This window comes from Dreissena polymorpha, chromosome 15 (assembly GCF_020536995.1).
Source record: "Dreissena polymorpha isolate Duluth1 chromosome 15, UMN_Dpol_1.0, whole genome shotgun sequence".
NCBI lineage: Eukaryota > Metazoa > Mollusca > Bivalvia > Myida > Dreissenidae > Dreissena > Dreissena polymorpha.
The window spans coordinates 59,987,498-60,005,549 of NC_068369.1; the positions used below are offsets into that span (position 1 = coordinate 59,987,498).

The 18,052-nt window shown below is 35.2% G+C and overlaps 1 protein-coding gene across 1 annotated transcript in view; it reads left to right on the forward strand.

Annotated features, from left to right (window-relative positions):
- The window catches only part of LOC127860368 (enhancer of polycomb homolog 1-like), a 39,605-nt gene that overhangs the window by 9,021 nt on the left and 12,532 nt on the right, over positions 1–18,052 (forward strand). The window contains exons 3-6 of the mRNA XM_052398396.1: positions 9,449–9,690; positions 10,027–10,134; positions 11,170–11,237; positions 17,772–17,852. Coding sequence (XP_052254356.1) covers positions 9,449–9,690; positions 10,027–10,134; positions 11,170–11,237; positions 17,772–17,852 — 499 coding nt within the window. The remainder of the gene's footprint in view (positions 1–9,448; positions 9,691–10,026; positions 10,135–11,169; positions 11,238–17,771; positions 17,853–18,052) is intronic.

Genomic DNA, 18,052 nt, shown 5'->3' on the forward strand with positions numbered 1-18,052 from the left:
AAGTTCCTGTTTACTTGCAAAGCGAATGCCGCGCAACTGTGATTTAACTTCCGGGAAGACGCGGAAGTCCATAGGGGCCAAATCCGGGCTGTAAGGAGGACTTCGGCGCTGTTACGTGAAATTTGCCGTAAATTCTGTTTATCAACGACATTTAAACCAAATTTAAATTTGCGTAACGCTCATACTTATAATAAAATACACGCGTGTGCCGCATGTCGTTTCTGAGGTCTCTATGGCAACGCGTTACAAACGCGCTTTATGGAATTCATGCATTTTTATACGCCCGTCTATGACGGGACGTATTATGGTATACCCCGCGTCCGTCTGTCCGTCCGTCCGTCCGTCTGTTAATGTCGTACGCTACGTCAAATATCCTTTGACAGATTTTCTTCAAATTTTAACACAATCCTAATATTGATAAACCCTGATCCCCTTTCGTTTTTGACGGAATTCTGAATTGTCGTTCCAGAGTTATGGGACTTTGTTCGTCAAAATTTCGTGATTTCATTGAATGTCCTACTGTAGCTCAAATATCCTTCGATGGATTTTTTTCAAATTTCAACACAATCTTAATATTGATAAACCCTGATCCCCTTTCGTTTTTGACGGAATTCTGAATTGTCGTTCCAGAGTTATGGGACTTTGTTCGTCAAAATTTTGTGATTTCATTGAATGTCCTACTGTAGCTCAAATATCCTTCGATGGATTTTTTTTTTTTTTTTTTTAGTATCCCTGAAAAATTGAACAAGGTGAGCTTTTTTCTATTCCGATTGTACACTACCACTTACCCATCTACATTTCTCTTTTATTATTGGTCAAAATATCTATAACAGGTTTACTTCAACTCCATATCCTCTAAAGAAATGCATACATATACTCAAAAAAAGATATGGTATGAATGTCAAGGAGACGGCGCTCCATGCTCATGTACTTATAAAATAAACCATGTATTCAAATACAAATAAACTGAAGTAAAAAAATGATTCAAAGGGTTATTTATTACCTTACTACTTCATTGGCGAACGACGGGCGTATCATGCGCTCATGGCGCAGCTGTTTATTAGCTTATATATCAGGGCTCGAATTTAACTTTTTTTTCTCCTTGCAAAACATTGCGAGCAGCTTTAATACCAACTCGCAAAAACAAAAACTTTCTCGCAAATTTTGCTGGAAACATAATTTAATTTCGTTTTTTTTTTATTCAACAGTTATTGTGAGTTAACATTGCTTTATCTTTCGTATTGTTAAATCCATCTGTGGGCAAAAAGAAACTAGTTATTTTTCGCTTCGACGCCATGTCTGTTCAAGTTCAATGAACAGTACGTGTGAATTAGTTGACTGTTTAACGTTTCGTTGTACCAATACGATCCTCGTATCTGTACTATAAGTATACTAGTCTATTTTCAAGCTGCGCGCTTCCGCATATGGGTATGAGGACGTTCTATGACCTATGGTTTAGCGTTCAGGAAGTCGAACGCATTTAGCAATATAACTTTTTTTCACTATTTCTTTACTCGCAAAAAATTACTAGTGGCTTAAAACTTAACTCGCAATCGGTATTTTTCACTCGCATTTTGCGAGTGTTAATTTCGAGCCCTGTATATAAAGTCCGTGATAATTGGTTTGTATAATATGTAAATTTCATTGACTTTTACCAGCACACTAATAAGTTATAGCGAAAATCCACGAACTTCTGGAACACCCCTCGTAGTTAAACGGTTTATAATACAAAGACGAATGCTTCGGTTATTGTAGGGAAATATGTACGTCACTATCGGCTCGGGGCGCTAATTTGTCTTTGCTGCATTTTATGAAATTCGGCTTTAATGTATAATTTTTCTTGCTTATTTTGTGTTATTGTAACATATTTTATCAATATATTACAATTAAACACATATAAAAAATCGTATATACCCGCTTTAAAAGAAGTCATTGTCCATTTGGGCAGTAAAGTTAAATGACAAGAGTTAAAAGTTAAATGACAAGATTTCCACATAGTTTGTAAAAAGAATACAGTCCAACCCCTCTTAAGCAGCCAGTCAAGGGAAACAGCCAAATTGGCTGCTTAAGCGGGGTGGCCTCTTAAGAGGGGGTTGGGTCATAGAGAGTCTGGAGTTGATGAGTGCATGGCCAACTGTTCAATTTTTGTATAAACAAAATGGTTAATATGTGTACATTTACTAAACAATGTATAGACTTAAAATAATTTTATTTCTTCCTTTCTAAAATCACCTTTAAGACAACATTTTCATTCAAAAAAATATTCTATTCATCTTTCTAATCATCATCAATATCATCATCATCAAAATCAAGTCAATGAAAAAGAATCGTTCTTATGATTCATAGTTTACACAATGCGCGTTGTATGGCCGCAATGCACTTAAGATGGGAACAGTTGTGAATCAGTTATGCGTGAATAACTCCCGTGTCACTATAAATCGTTTTTTTGAAGTTTTATGGCTTTGACCGCACGAATTGGTCCCGACAGTGATCTCCTTCACGATAAAATCGTGGCCAGTTACTTAAGAGACTGATAATAGCAACCGGGTGTTATCCTCCTGGTAATCGTGCTTTTCATGCATAATATTATAAAAACGTTTTTTCGCCGCGTAAAGGGTTTTATCAAAATTAATATTGAAATCATGGTTTAATATAAAACAAATATAAATGGGTTTTTTTAGTCCCAAATGAGAATAATAATTTGTAATCCGAAACACACTCCCGATTGTTTAATGTTAACGAGACGTTTACAAATTCTAGCATCGTGTATTTCCTTTGTCCCGACAAAAGCGCGCGAAAATTATGCACCAATGTACAATGTCACGCCATACCCATGGTTCGAAAGCATGCGTGTATTGATTTTTGGATAAAAACTTTGTAGCACAGAGAACATGTAGATCAGTTGATTTCGGTTAAAAGTTTGTTGTTCTTTTTAACTTTAAATTAGCCGATAATTGTCATAAATGTGTGCTTGAAATAGTATGAGCTACAATAATAAATTATAAATTAAGAATCTCCTTTCCATTAATAATAGGTGATATTCGCACGTGCGGAAATAAAAAGATCAAATGGTCCCATATTGCTTTTAACCCGATAACCCGATAATCCGCCGCTAATTAATTGCAATTTGCAAACTGGCTGTCAAAATGTTTATCACACATCACGCTTCAGTACTACAGAGCCTAAACCGCAGACTGGAGTAAGTATCGATTTTTTCGCCGTTGCGTCTGTGTAATTTTGCCAATGTACATGACTGACTTACATGCGCGCAGGGCTTTTCATCCTTATATAACAGAGGCCGATATTCGGCTCCTTCCCAATTCTAAAAAGCCTTATTTTTTCCCAACTCTGGCTGAAAGACTTCCCAAAAAAAACGATTGAAATTCCCCTGAAAATCAAAAAAATAAAAACAGCGGATAGTGTTTTGTAGCCAAGTTACTATTCGGTATAGTTTTACTGGTCTTGTAGATGAATGTAATTTCATTGAAAGCTTCCACGAGCGATAAACAAAGATGAAGGTTTATTTTGCGTAATTGTTGTCTGGTATCGATTTTTTCGCTACCAGTTCAGTTCAGGTATTTCCCCACTACCGCTAAGCCGAATTTTAATTGTATTTGTGTACCAGTCTAGAACAGAATATTGCGTAGTACGGGTTTTATTGTCGGTTTTTGCACGAGGGCCGCAAGGGGGGTCAACTGTGTCATCGCTGAATTTTCAGTTTGAAAATGTCACATAAAAAAGAGATAACTTTTAGTTTACTGTTCAAAAACTGCTGTTACCTGTTGAAAAGTTTATCTGTTTGAAAATATAGCTGGCCAATCTTTGAAAAGAACATTTCCAGGTCATTAATTCATAACAAAAATAAAGTTCAAACCATTATTGTGACTGTTTAAAATTGATTAAATGATTTACCTGTGATGAAATGCTTTAAAAGTTTTTTTCCCAAAATGGCCATTTATCGCGCTTAAATTTCCCAATTTGCAAGGCTAGGGCTTCTTCCCAATTTCTAGATGAAAAGCCCTGGCGCGTGACCACTCATATGGGGGGAATTTAACATTTGGGATGCAAAATTGCTGGCCCCTGGCCGGAGAAACGGGGTTACCGCTTAAGAGGGTTGCATTATATAGTGTTTATCGACGGTCGCGGCGCAGACCGGTCGCCTTCACGGGGTGACCGGCGATGAGGGGTGACCGGAAGAAGGGGTTGGACTGTAAGTAGGTTATAATTTTGAACAATGAACCTACAGGTGTCTTGGTGTATCAGCTAGTGTATTTATTTTTATTTTCCAACATTCACAAAAGTCAACATCTTTCAATTGGCTTAGAAGGAAGCACCATATTTAATATAACCTATCAGAAAGCAGATTCAACATGGCGATTTAATTCATACTATTTTCAGAGAAATTTGATATTCGAATCTTCCCATTTTAGGCATTATTGATAGTTATTCTCACAATTTGAGAGCAACACAAATCACATCTTGACCATTTTCTGCAAAATTTATGAAAGTCATTCGTTGGTAGTCTTGGCAAGAAAAGTTTAAACATTTTTCTAGGCTCTATATAGGTTTTTTTTTGCCCAATTTTATAGACGAAATTCGGCTATATTCCCAATCCCAAAAAGTATTTAAAAAAATCCAAAATTTGCTAAAAAAATTCCCAATCGGGGAAAAAACGCTAATTACATCGGCTGTTTAGCTTTTTAACAAAGTAGTCCGATCCGGTTTCGTACAGGTTTTAGACTATACCTTGACTTGGATTACATCGGCATTATTCGTGTACACTATATTCTCTGTGTTGTTCAGGCGCTTATTATATCTGCGATAAAATTCAAGCGTTAGGTGATTCGGCTGAATTGAAAAAATATATGTTGCACCATTCAAAATATTACGTGAAAAAGATTCCTAAGCAAAAACCTGGCCAAACAAAAACTTGATTTTAAGCAAGGCTGTTTTCTGAGAAAACTCGAGGTATTGTCATAGCCTGCTCGTCGTCTGCCATCAGCCGTCCGCCGGCGTCATGCTAAAACCTTAACATTGACTCTAAAATCAAAGTGCTTCCACCTACAACTTTTAAACATCATATGTAGATGCACCTTGATGAGTTCTACATGCCACACCCATTTTGTGTCACTAGGTCAAAGGTCAAGGTCACAGTAACTTCAAAAAAAAATCTGACAAGCTTTCGCAGCCGAGTGTGGCCCCCGTTATGCGGTGCTCTTGTTTTAAGCAAGCGTCATTAAATAAACAAACATAGTCAACAAGAAGTACAAGTCCTCCCATCGAAACTCCTTCCATTGTTTATGATAGTTATTTAATAACAATGGAACTCTTTTGTATCGTCCTTGTTGATTTCCGAAAGCAAAAGGCTGAATGATATTCAACATGTTGAAAGCAGTAGTTCTTCAGAAGAAGATAGCGCCTACTAATAAAATGGTGCCTGATGCAAGATTGTGTTCCTTGCGAAAAATATGAGGCCATGGCTTCTACCGTAAATCCACGAATATATTACCCCATCGTGCCTACTACGCACCCACGAGTTTGGTCAAATTTTATTGGTAAAAATTGAAAATCAAAGTGAAATATGTACTAAAAAAAATTAGTATCCGAAATCGGTTATTTCCGAAAAAATGTGTCAATATTTTTTGTTGTTGTGAAAATAGCAAATTTATTTGGTGTTGTCAACAATCTGTTTCACAGTAATACCCCGGTATATTGATCAGGATGTGTTATAGTGCTGTTGTTATGACAGTTGCATAATAACAGCGTTTTTTTTCTTCTCTATAAAGTACTGGTAAACGGCACTTTCCCAATTACGAAAAAACTACAAATTTCCCAATTGCTGGCCAAAAAATTCCCAATTTAAGGTAAAAAAAAAAACACCATATTTTTTTTTGGGGGGGGGGGGGGGGGGAATGCAACATTTTGTTAGTTTTCCTATGCAGCTCTATGGTTTGAACCTAGGATATATTATTGACAGCTTGAAAACACTTAGTTATCAATTTTAAAGTATTTGGGAGCATAAAATCAAAAACACCAATTTCCCAATTTGAGGGTTTCACGACTTGATTTTTCCTAATTTGAGGGTTTTCACGACTCTATTTTTCCCGATTGGACAAAAAAAAACGCTGAATATATATCTCTGTCTATTGTTTATATTACCATTGATTGTAACTGATAACACATGGGCCCCTTGCTGACATATTCATTTCATAATTTAGTATGTTTGCAAAGATTAAATTGAAACATAATTGAGATATTATAATCATGAGACACATCATTCTATTGAAAACAAAAACTTGTTTTTTTTTAGGGGGAATTTTTCCCCCCAAATTCTCCCCAAATGGGGAAAAAAGCATACTTTTCAGGTGGGGGACTGCCGCCAATTTCAGCGGCAGATTTAATAGATTGAGGGCCCTGCAAGCAATTATAATTTCAAAAGTAAAAGGAGCAGAGACGGTGTTTTTTTGTTCTCACATTTAATTCAATTTGACAATATTCAGGACGATAAAAATTATAATCATAATAAAGTAATAAGAAGACAAAATGGTTACTTCCGTTTTTATAGTTGTCTACATGAATTACTTTTGCGAAGTGTTACAAACTCAATACTTTAATATAACTTAAAATACAATTAAGCCGCTAGTGTTTTTCATGATCTCTTTAATTAAAATACGCTGCTGTCATTAAGGCTAGTTTGGGAGTAAAAAACAAATTAATTATTTATCAACTTTCAATTTGTTTTGGCAATCGGCAGACAGGTGTAATAGACTCAATTAACATCATTTAACTAATTATTTAATTACCACTCTTTACTTCAGATATGGTAAATATGCGGTAGAAAGATAAATAGTGCTAAGAAATATTTATTTACAGGTATTGTCAGTTGTTGTTTTTTCCATTTGCTAATCTCTTTATACGACTTAGCGTCCAGTCGCTATTTTGTAGGCAGACGACGATATTAACTGTGTATTCAAAGTATACAGTGTCTGCGCATGAATGACCCAATATTATTCGATAGCTCCATCGGTTCTCACCTTTCATTTGACAACGTCATTTCATGTGTAATCTAGCTCAATGTTGATTGGCCTGCTACCATGCGCACTTCAATAACAATAAGATCAAGCGATGTCTCATAATCGGGTACAGACCGGGTTTAGTTTACTGTTCGAATTGTGAACACTTTCATTAAAACAAAGAGACAAATATAGAAAACCAGTCCGATATAAATGGCGGATGTTTTCAATGAAATTTTACTAGACTTTTGCATTTTCTCAAATAAGATTTTTATTGAGCCAAATTCTCAATATTTTCGCAAATGACTCAGATGGCAAATGACAAGGCAAGCCCTGTTGCACCCCTTTGATGTAATGGTGTAGTTCAAAATGGCTGTCGCGAAGCGAATAACAGCGGTTTAGTTGAAAATTTGCACAGGAAAAATTTTGTTCTGCTCTAAACTCGTATATTATACGCACCCCGTACTTGAAGAAAAAATCTGCAGGTAAAAAAGTGCGATTTATCTTCGTAGATTTACGGTACATGGTTGTACTATCAGAGTTCGCCAAAACTTGAAAAATCTGTCAGTCATTCGGACTGACAGACTTGAAATTTTTGTAAGTCCGAATCAGTTTCTGTCAGTCCCACTGTCTGACTAAACTATAACAGCAAAACACAACAAAAGAGAGTACCTTTTTATGTTTATTGGTTTTAATCACATAAATACAATAAAAACATGCCCAAAGTCGATGTAATTAAACAATTATTATATTAATAATAAACCACATATTCACCAAAGGTATTCTTTTAAAACTTCTTGTTGTAAAACTGTTTTTTAGCCTGCACAGCTCTACAAATCCGTGTTCTCGAAAAGTTAGGGTGACATCCAATCAAGTTTGACTTAATTGAACACACCCATTCACACCACTTTGGATGACTTCAATTTCTGTTTATTAGCCGATTTCACAAGTTCTAAAAAAACATCTATTGTTAAAATATTTTCTCTTAGCTGAGGTGGTTGATTTCCAGGTTCAATTAAATGAATGTCTTTCATACCTATTTCTTGATAGAAAGGCCCATGATAGTTACCACCATCCATTCTTGTTGTCTGAAATAACACAAAACATATTGCTACAAACTATCAACAACAAATCAAAACATAAATATCCATATGTCCGAATTTTAAACTATCCGAAATATAGTAAATCGGGTGAAAAATCTAATTTTGATTTCAGAAACTGTTGGTGTGTAAATTAAAATATATCCTTCCCAGAACAAATATAATAATGAAATTATTTAACAGAAATGCTCACAAATACCTGTTGAAACAAATTTTCATGCGGTTTTTGTTGTGGATAAATTAAATGGAACAAATAAAATGGCGGACGCACTCGTCCTGTTTTTAACAAATACCGTTGATTTTGAACTCGCATGTGATATTTAATTTTAATCCAACTTTAATAATCAAAACATCAAAATGAAGGTAAGAAAAAAGGATTTTGACAGAAGTTGAACAAAAAGCATTTACCTTCTATTAATCCAATAGCATATTATACACTTTGAGTGATCTTTTGGAAACCATTTTTCATCGGATTGTGTCGGTCAGTCTGACCGATTATCTTAAATCACTTGTCGGTCCTTAGAAAAATTTGCCGGTCAGGACCGGCGGACCGACGGTTTTGGCGAACCCTGTACTATAGTGTTTGTGATTAAAGATGTTGAACATGAACTCTTTTATGTAGTTTTAAATCCCAATTTATTTTACCAATTTATTGAAAATGCAGCTAAAATTCCCAATTTTAAAGCCATTTGCTATATTCCAAAACAGCTGGAAAAAAAACAACCTGTATTTTTTATGCTCCCCCCAAAAATTTTGTGGGAAGTATAAAGTCGCCACTTCATCTGTCCGCGTGTGTGTCCGTCCGTCCGTCCGTGCACAATTTTTGTCAGGGCTATTTCTCAGCAATTATTGACCGGAATTCAATCAAACTTTATGGGAAGCTTCACTACCAAGAGGAGATGTGCATATTATCAGCCGGTTCTGGTCGGATGATTTTTCACACTGTTATGGCCCTTGAAATTTTCTATAAACTACATATAGTGCGATTCTTGTCCCCCCAACTACTAGACGTTTTCTTTTATCTGAATATATAATGCAATATTGTGACAAAAAAACTGGAGGAGCATCACCCGTCTCAGACAGTTTCTTGTTTCCCAGGCAACCAAAGTACTAAGATAGTTAGCCGTTGGGGCAACCTACTGTAAAAGTTATTTTCTATCCACAAAGTAGAAAAAAAAGAAATACTTTTTTCATAATTAAGAAGATCAGTTATTGTCTATTCAGTATGTTACATGATATGTCATATAGTAATCTGTACAGATTACAAGAGTTAAGGCTTAGACTGCAATGTATTTTACTTTATTGAAACTTTAGTTGTCAATGTATATATTTCAGCCTTTGGCATGGATCAGGAAATACCGGATTATGACATGGACTCTGAAGATGAAGGGTGGCTAAATGAACAAGTGAAGAAAATGGAAATCACACCCGTCAAGTTTGAGGAAATGATGGATCGTTTGGAGAAAGGCAGCGGTCAACAAGTGGTCACCCTGCGGGAGGCAAAACTCCTTCTTAAAGAAGATGATGACCTCATTATTGCCGTTTACGACTACTGGCTGAACAAACGACTGCGAACAGTAAGTTTGCTTCATCTTTTATTTTGCCAATGATTAGTAAATAATTCAATGGCAATTATCCATCTACTGCTGATTCAAGAAGGGCAGTTGGCAGTATGTAGCTGAAGTATTTGAACTTACTACGCCACTGAGTACTGCTGAAACACGGATGGGCTAAGCTGTTTGTGATGAAATGTGAACGGACCACAGTCTGTACATTAATGTATAGAAGAATTCTTTTTACGCAAAACCATTTCTTTTTATTGTGTTATGTATATTGAAGCTATATAATGTTTAGTTTTAATTGCTGAAAAGTCCTGCTTTAAATCACATATACATATACTAATGATATTTAAGCAACATCCACTGATTCTGAGTGTCAGAACTGAGAAGCGAGATGGATCAACAACAAACAATCCATATGTAGCTTTTAGAAGACGAACAGAGAAAATGCAGACACGAAAGGTATACAATAATGAAAATATGACCATAAAAGTAGTTCTTATTTATTATTTCAATATTTATTTTCAAGTAACATGTATATTGACATGAAATGCATAGAAAATCTTAAAAAAAAGACCATTTTGTTTTGTGATTTTGATTGATTTCACCCATTGAACTGTTCCTCTTTTCACATACTAAATAACAGGAGTGAGATTTTTATATTAATGTCAAATTCATTTTACATATATATTTATTAACTTGGATCTATATACAAATGAAGATTTTAGTTGCACCTTGTGAGCGATTTTTTTTCCGATATGGGAGAAGTACCTGTAGCAGCCCAATAGAAAAAATGTGTGCGAAAATCCCTAAATTGGGGAAATTCATGTTGTCGATGAGTCTTCATATTGGGGAAATTGGTGAACTTTATATGTTTGCTCCCAAATACTTAAAAATTGATAACTAAGGTTTTTTTAAGTTGTCAATTTTACATTTACTTAGTTTTTTAAGCCATAGAGCTGCATATGGAAACTGACTTAATATTGCATTTTATTTAAAAGATAAAATAAAAAAAATAAAATAAAGATACCCTTTCCCATAAGAAGCAAAGTGAAAATGACTTGCAACCAGCATAAAACCAGAACAGCCTGGGAGTAGCTCCCAGTCTGTTCAGGTTTTATGGTGTTTGCTGCTCATCAGTATCTTAGGGTTGGAAATGAAGCCTTTAAAACTTGAATTTAGTTAAAAAAAGGTCTTAAATTAAATTTAACTTTCTAAGGGACAACAAATGCGTAAAAATACTTATGTAAGTTGTAAAGAGTTAAACATTCAATTGGGATTTGTTTTGACAGCAATTGGGAAATTTGTAGTTTTTTCCTAATTGGGAAAGTGCCGTTTTTTAGAACTTTATAAAGAAGAAAAAAATCACTGCTTGTTAGGAGTACTTTATAAAGAAGAAAAATAATCACTGCTTGTTAATAGGGAAGGGCATTTTCCTCCCCTGAGGTTGTTTTTATATCACACATCTGAATCTGATATAATAATAAATACTTTCAGAATCGTAAAAACGATGAGACGTCTTACGAGAAGATGTTAAAACTGCGTCGAGATCTCAGTAGGGCAGTGTAAGTGTCCAAACAGCAACTGGCACTTGATTACAACTGTCTCTGTAGCCCTGTATCTCCTCATTAACATGTACATTAACATTGTTGTCCAGGTATGGTGGTAAGTGAACTAGGATTTGTTCAAATTATGAGGCCATCCTTAAAAAAATGTTTGTTTGGCATAACCCGACCCAGGTAAATTTTGGTGGGTAGCAGGGGTGGCGAAATCTCAAAAAACTATACTTGTCCACGGACAACCATTTAGGAAATTTAACTTGTCCGTTGCTGAACTAAACTTGTCCGTTAATTTTTATATAAATTAGAAACGCATTTATTGTTATATCTACCATTCTTATCAGACCCTACGGTGTACACCTCCACGATAAAATTGTGGCCAGTTACTTAGAAAACTAATGATGGCAACGGTGTAATCATCGTTGAATATGTGCATTTCATGCGTTATATTGTCAAAACATGTTTTCATCACTTTAAACGTTTAAACAAGACTTGTTGAATTAATTACACACAACTGTAAAAGTTTTGTTTTATTCTCAAATGAGCATTATCAAATGTGTAATCCGACAAACACTTCCGAATTTTAATTACGGCCATTGCCATATGCAACGTAACTATCTAGCTATTCTCGAATTTGTATGAAGAAAAACATAAGAAAAAACTGATGCTAAAATTTAGCAAACATTTGGTATTAATGCACTTTACAATTTAAGACAAACATTCAATATTTAGATATGGAAAGAATGAACAAACCAGTCTGTACACTGTCTAACAGTTGGGCCGAATATTGAAAATGCAGCATGCTACCGGTCTTTTATAGAATAAGGGAGATCACTGCGCCGGAGAGTGCCCGTATTTTAGCTTGATTGTTCCGCAAATATCACTGACAATGTAATTGCGTGTCAACATCCGGTTTTGTAAAACTTAATTTCGACTTTAATACAATGTATTCTTTGAATCCCTCGACCCGACTGGTTGTCCACGGAATACTTAATTTAAAAAATTCAGTTGCCCAGACAAGCGAATGTACGACTCGGGCAACTCGGACATTTGATTTCACCACCCCTGGGTAGGTAGGTAGGGATTTTATTTTTATTTTGTAATTTTTTTTTCTGACATTGAACTCCGACATATACCAAATTGAAAGGTAATTATCAAATAAAGCTTTAAGTCTTCTGCCTCTGGTAAAGATTTTTCTGCACCGTCCTTATCACCGCACCGGTATTCGTATGTCTATTTTTTCTATAAAGAAGTTTGACGGGCCTCGACACTAACTTTTTTGACAGGGTACCCGGAGGGAACCCTACTTTCAACTTTTGGTGGCCCTCACCCAAACTAGGGAGTCCTCTTGTTTCAACACATAGCTACTCTCGGCGTAAGGGCAAATAAGTACAAGAAGCATACTAGTACACATTTTTATTTCCTATATTTTAATTCTGTTGCCATTTAAAGCAGACCCATTAAAAGCTCATAACCTTGTCTCGTAAACTTTTGATAGCATGTATTTCATCAATATCATCAGCATCATCATCCTTTTCATTATCATCTTCAGCATTGCCCTTCGCCACCAGAACTTAGTGTTTCGGAAGTTCTTATTATAAACTTTTAAGAAATAAAAGGTAATTACGCGCATTCAGGGGTTTCACTGGCTCAACAAAACTTGTTGCAACTTTTTCGCGCCGTGAAAACTGTCGATTCTTCGTACCTTATTAATAAGAACAATCATTTAAAGAAACCTTATTACATTAATGTCATTGCCTATATTATCACTTTAAAATGTATATTATTACATATAAAAAACAATAAGTACCTTCATAAGTCATACCTTCATAATCTTAATAAGCTTTATTTGTATATAACTTGATAAACAACACTGATAACCAAAATAATATAACAATGTTAACTTCAATGTATTAAACAGTATGCTGCCTAAATGTTTCAAAATTATTTAAACATAGAATCACACCAATTTACATCATTTGAAAGGGAAAAAGAAATATAAAACATCAGAAAGTAAATCATCTCACTTAATTTGTTTAACAGTTATATATGGTCATTTGGACATGTCATACAACAGCTTCTGTTGTTAAAACGTTTTCTGTTAGTGGTGGATGATTTCCAGGATCAATTAAATTATAATTGTTCACGCCTATTTCCTGACAGAAAGGCCCAGATAATTACCACCATCTATTCTAGTTGCCTGAAATAACATAAAGCATATTTTTTTACAAACTATCAACAACAAACAAACACATGCATGTCACTATCTTTAAATGTCCGAATTTTAACATATCCGAAATATAGTACACCAAGTGAACGATGTACTTTTTATTTCAGAAATTGTTGGTATCTTAATCAATTTATATCCTTCCAAGGTCATTATAATAATGGAACTATTTAACAGAAATGCTCACAAATACCTGTAGAAAAAAGTGTATACCGGCATGTGTTTTTGTGGAGAAATTAAATGCTCTTGCCAGCCCGATCGCCTATGGTTTTGATTAAAGAAATAGCGGCTCTAATACTTATTATGATAACTGATCGTCGTGACAGTTTGTCCCAGTGTTACTTTTTTGGGGGCTCAATATCATAAAGGAGCCATTAATAATCCGATATAACTCCCATAAAACTTGACAATAGCAGTAAAAACACCGTTTGTAACACTTACACGCTTCAGTGATTTCAATATACTCTCTGCACTGTAGGTCGCTTACATTGTCGAAAATCAATATTTACAACTGACAGACGCTGGCCGCTCATGCTCAGTCGCGTGCTTTCGATTCGCAGTACATTTTCGGATAAGATTTTCCTGATTTTTTTTATACGCCGGTCTTTAAAAATTGGAGGCACTTTAAAAAAATCAAATGGTTAATCTAGACAAAGTGGTTCTATAAATTTAGGGTTCCCAGAGGACCACCCAGCTTGAAAGAACTGGTGGTCCTCGCCAAAATCTGGGGGCCTCGGGTCCCCGGACCACCGTTAGTGTCGAGGCCTGTTTGAAAATATAATATAATTGACGAAAAATACTTAATCTGAAAACGTCAGTCCGAAAAATTGTACGCATTTTGCACATGAAATAAAATGTGCATATCGTTTGACTACAGAAATGACAACAAGTAACCTAGCAAATACGGTATTAATATACTATTTGGTTGACATATTACTTTACAATAGCATAGTTGTGAGTAAAAAAACAACAAAGTAATTATAACACTTTAATTTCAATCAAGAACAGAAAGGTGCAATATCTTCGACATTTAACTTATTATTTAATTTTCATCCTTTAATCAGGGGTTGTAAAATTCCGGAAATCCGGATTTGGAGGCTCCCTTACCAGTTTTGAGATCGGCGTAAATCCGAGGAGTTTTTTTCAGGGGGGTGAGGGGGTTTGGGTACAAAAAAAAGTCTCTGTACAGTATTTTGGTGAAGAACCGCGAAATCTGGGTACTTTGCGATTAATCCGGACCGTGTCGGATTCGGCAGAAACGTAAAAGTCCGACTGCAATCGTTTGCATGCGTTACTATTTGTATGATACCGTATGTCTTAAAGCAATAAATGGATTGGCCAGTTATTTCCGAAGCTTCTTTTGTTTAAATGCATTCTGCTTAATTAAGTTAAAAAAAGAACAACCAAAAATCGTGTGTATATGTGGTGAAATAGTACAAATAATCACGGACGATTTGCCTAATGCAGGAATTTACCTCGGGGTTTGTTGTTTGCGGAAGTCAAAACTAACTACGCATGGTGCGCATGGATTTCCAAACCTATTTTTAGAAAGGCCGTAAATGGCTTGGGATTCCAAACATCGGCTTTCAAATGCAATTGTGTTTATCTTTTTCTTTACTCTTAGTTACAAATGACATCATTGGTGTTTTCAGTCACGCAGAAAACTACTCTATAGATCTAGCTTCCTTATATATATATATTTCATATTTTGCGACATACATTTTCAACAATCTTTTGCTTTACGTCAAATCACATTTTTGTTACGGTTCAGGTGTTGTTTACAGTACTGTTAGCAGACGAGAAATGTCTAGTTGATTTAGCTTCGGCTTTAGAAGTAACTGTAAGTCAAACATTGGCACAAATCTACATTTAGACTTAAATTAGACTATAATTGCTGTTATCATTTTGTTAAATTAGAAAAAATAAAAAAAGGTTTTGTGGTGTATCATTTTGATCTTTATAAAAAAAGAGGTTTACAGTTAATGTGATATTTTATGGTTGGGCAAGTGGCTTTACGTTGAGGGCAAGTAGATTTTCTAAGTACTGGTTTATAGGTTAATGTTGAGCCCTGTAAGTGACAACATGGAAAAAAGGCTTCTAATGATTGAATGTGTCCAAAGCAGAGTCAAGTTTTAGTCTGTCAGTCAATACATTTACCTTAACAATAAAACACAATTTGACATAACAAGGATGCACTTTTTAAATCCTCAAAGGCTCAAAATTATTTTGCTTCGGGGGGGGGGGGGGGGGGGGGTTTAAACAGGGGTTGTAATGGACTTGTAGTCCCAATCCTGAAAAACAGCCAGGGTCCAGGGGCTGCAAGCCCTGGCGGTGTCTAGTGGTGGAACCCCTTGTAGGGGGTTCAGGGGGGCATATTTTAATTAGAGGGATACAAGAAAAACAGGAGCGGTTTAATTGTATTCAAAGTCTAATTAATCGCATATGCATATGTCAAATAAATAGGCGACTCAAATAAATACTGGTATGCGTTTTGTTCATTGCTATTCTAGATATCCTTGAAAGAGCATTAAATTAAATGACACAAATAACCAAAAAGGATCAAAAGTGGAAAGAAAAAATTAGCCGAAAGAATTTTCGGCAAGCAAAAAAAATTTTTTTTTGGAAAGTCACCACAAAAATTCAGTTGGGCCGATTTTAGTGGGTCGGTCGGGTTATTCCAAACAAAAGAATTTTTAAGGATGGCCTGATTTAATTAGAGATTAAGATTATTTCATCTCCTTTTTGGGACACTAAAAAAAAATTGTTGTGTCAAATTTATCCAAATACTCCAGTACAAAATGTTTTGGTTTTGTCTATGGGAATACTAGTGTGTTTTTTTCACATGCGCATTGAGGAAGTTAACAAAAATGTCTTGTCATTGTCAGATGGTTAAATAACTCTTTTAGGAGGCCACACAGTGTGTGGTTTATATTTGCTCAACCTTTCAAAATTGCTAATTGTTCTTTTACTGTCGCATTTATTGGCATTGAAAACTCAATATCACTTAACGTCATACAAATGACCACAGTGTTTGTCACTAGTGCCCAAAAACGAGATCATTTATGCTTTGGCAGGGTGGCATATTACAGTTGCACTGTCCGTCTGTCTCCTCTTGTCAGTAAAAAACAAGTTTTTTTCCTTAAACGTTTGCAGATGCTGACCTTATTTTTGTGTGTCTGAGTCTACCTGCCTGTCTTGGTGATTGTGTTAAGAGTTTTGTTCCTATCCATTTATAAGCTTCACTGGCCAGAGGCCAGCGGGGCTTATGTCATGGTCCTGTGTCCGTCGTGCGTGCGTTAACTTTTCCTTAAAACATCTTCATTTAAACTACTGGTCCAATTCTGATGAAATAACTCAGGAATGTTCCTGGGGTTAACCTCATTCAAATTTGTTCAAATTATGCCCCTGGGGTCAAATTTGACCCTGCCCCGGGGGTCACAAAAATGAAAATTTGCTTATATAAGGCCTATTTTGTAAAAACTTTAAAAATCTTTTTGTCCATAACCATTGGGCCTAGGGCTACCAAATTTGGTATGTAGTGACATCTAATAAACCTCCGCCAAATTTGTTCAAATAATGCCTCTGGGGTCAACTTTGACCCTGCCCTGGGGGGGGTCACAAAATTGGATTAACACTTATAAAGCGCCTATTTTGTGAAATCTTTAAAAAAATCACAAAATTGAACATTATATAAGCTTATATCTTGCTTATTTTGTAAATTTTAAAAATATTTTTGTACTTAAATCTAGGACCTAGGGCTACCATATTTTGTATGTACATGTAGTAAGATATAGTAGTCCTCTACAAAGTTTGCTCAAATTATGCCCCTGGGGTTAAATTTGATCAAGCCCAGGGGGTCACAAAAGTGTACATGTGCTTAAATAGGGCCTATATTTAAGTATTTGCACATGCAGAGAATATTTGTTTCAGCCTTTTTTCACCAGTGGAGCGATACAGGGCCATCATGGCCCTCTTGTTTTTACCATAGTATAGGACCTTGGATTAAACAATTTTCTCTAAAATAACACTGATGTCATATTGCTACTATGAGGCTTTAAAGTGAAGTAGGGGGCATAGCAATTCACAAACACATATCTTGTTTGTACATTCTTTGTCTTATTTGTCTTTTTTTATATTAAGATTTAAATATTGTGTATATTGTATTGATGATTGATTAATGTACAACTGTCTAACCAGTTACAACTGACTACATTTTCTGATATCCATGTATAAAATGTTTTTGACAATTTTAAAGGAAATCAAGTTATAGCATATGTATTGAATCAAATTAAGGACCCTGTTAATGATTGCAGAACGCTTTTGGAATTCGTGAAACGAAGAGAAAAGATGAAGAAGGAAATGCTGCAGTTAGCAATTGAAATAGCAGAAAAAAGGTGAAATGCAAAGAGTTGTTTTATTACAATTTATACAAAGTTGTTGACTTTGTTGTAATTTTGACAGATATTCATTAGCAACAACATGTATTTAATTGTTTGTCTGAGAAAGTATACTAAAATAATTGTTCGGAATAATTAATGAGACCTCATTAGGAAAGAAATTCCTTTTACTATGCGCAAGTTATTTACAGCATGTT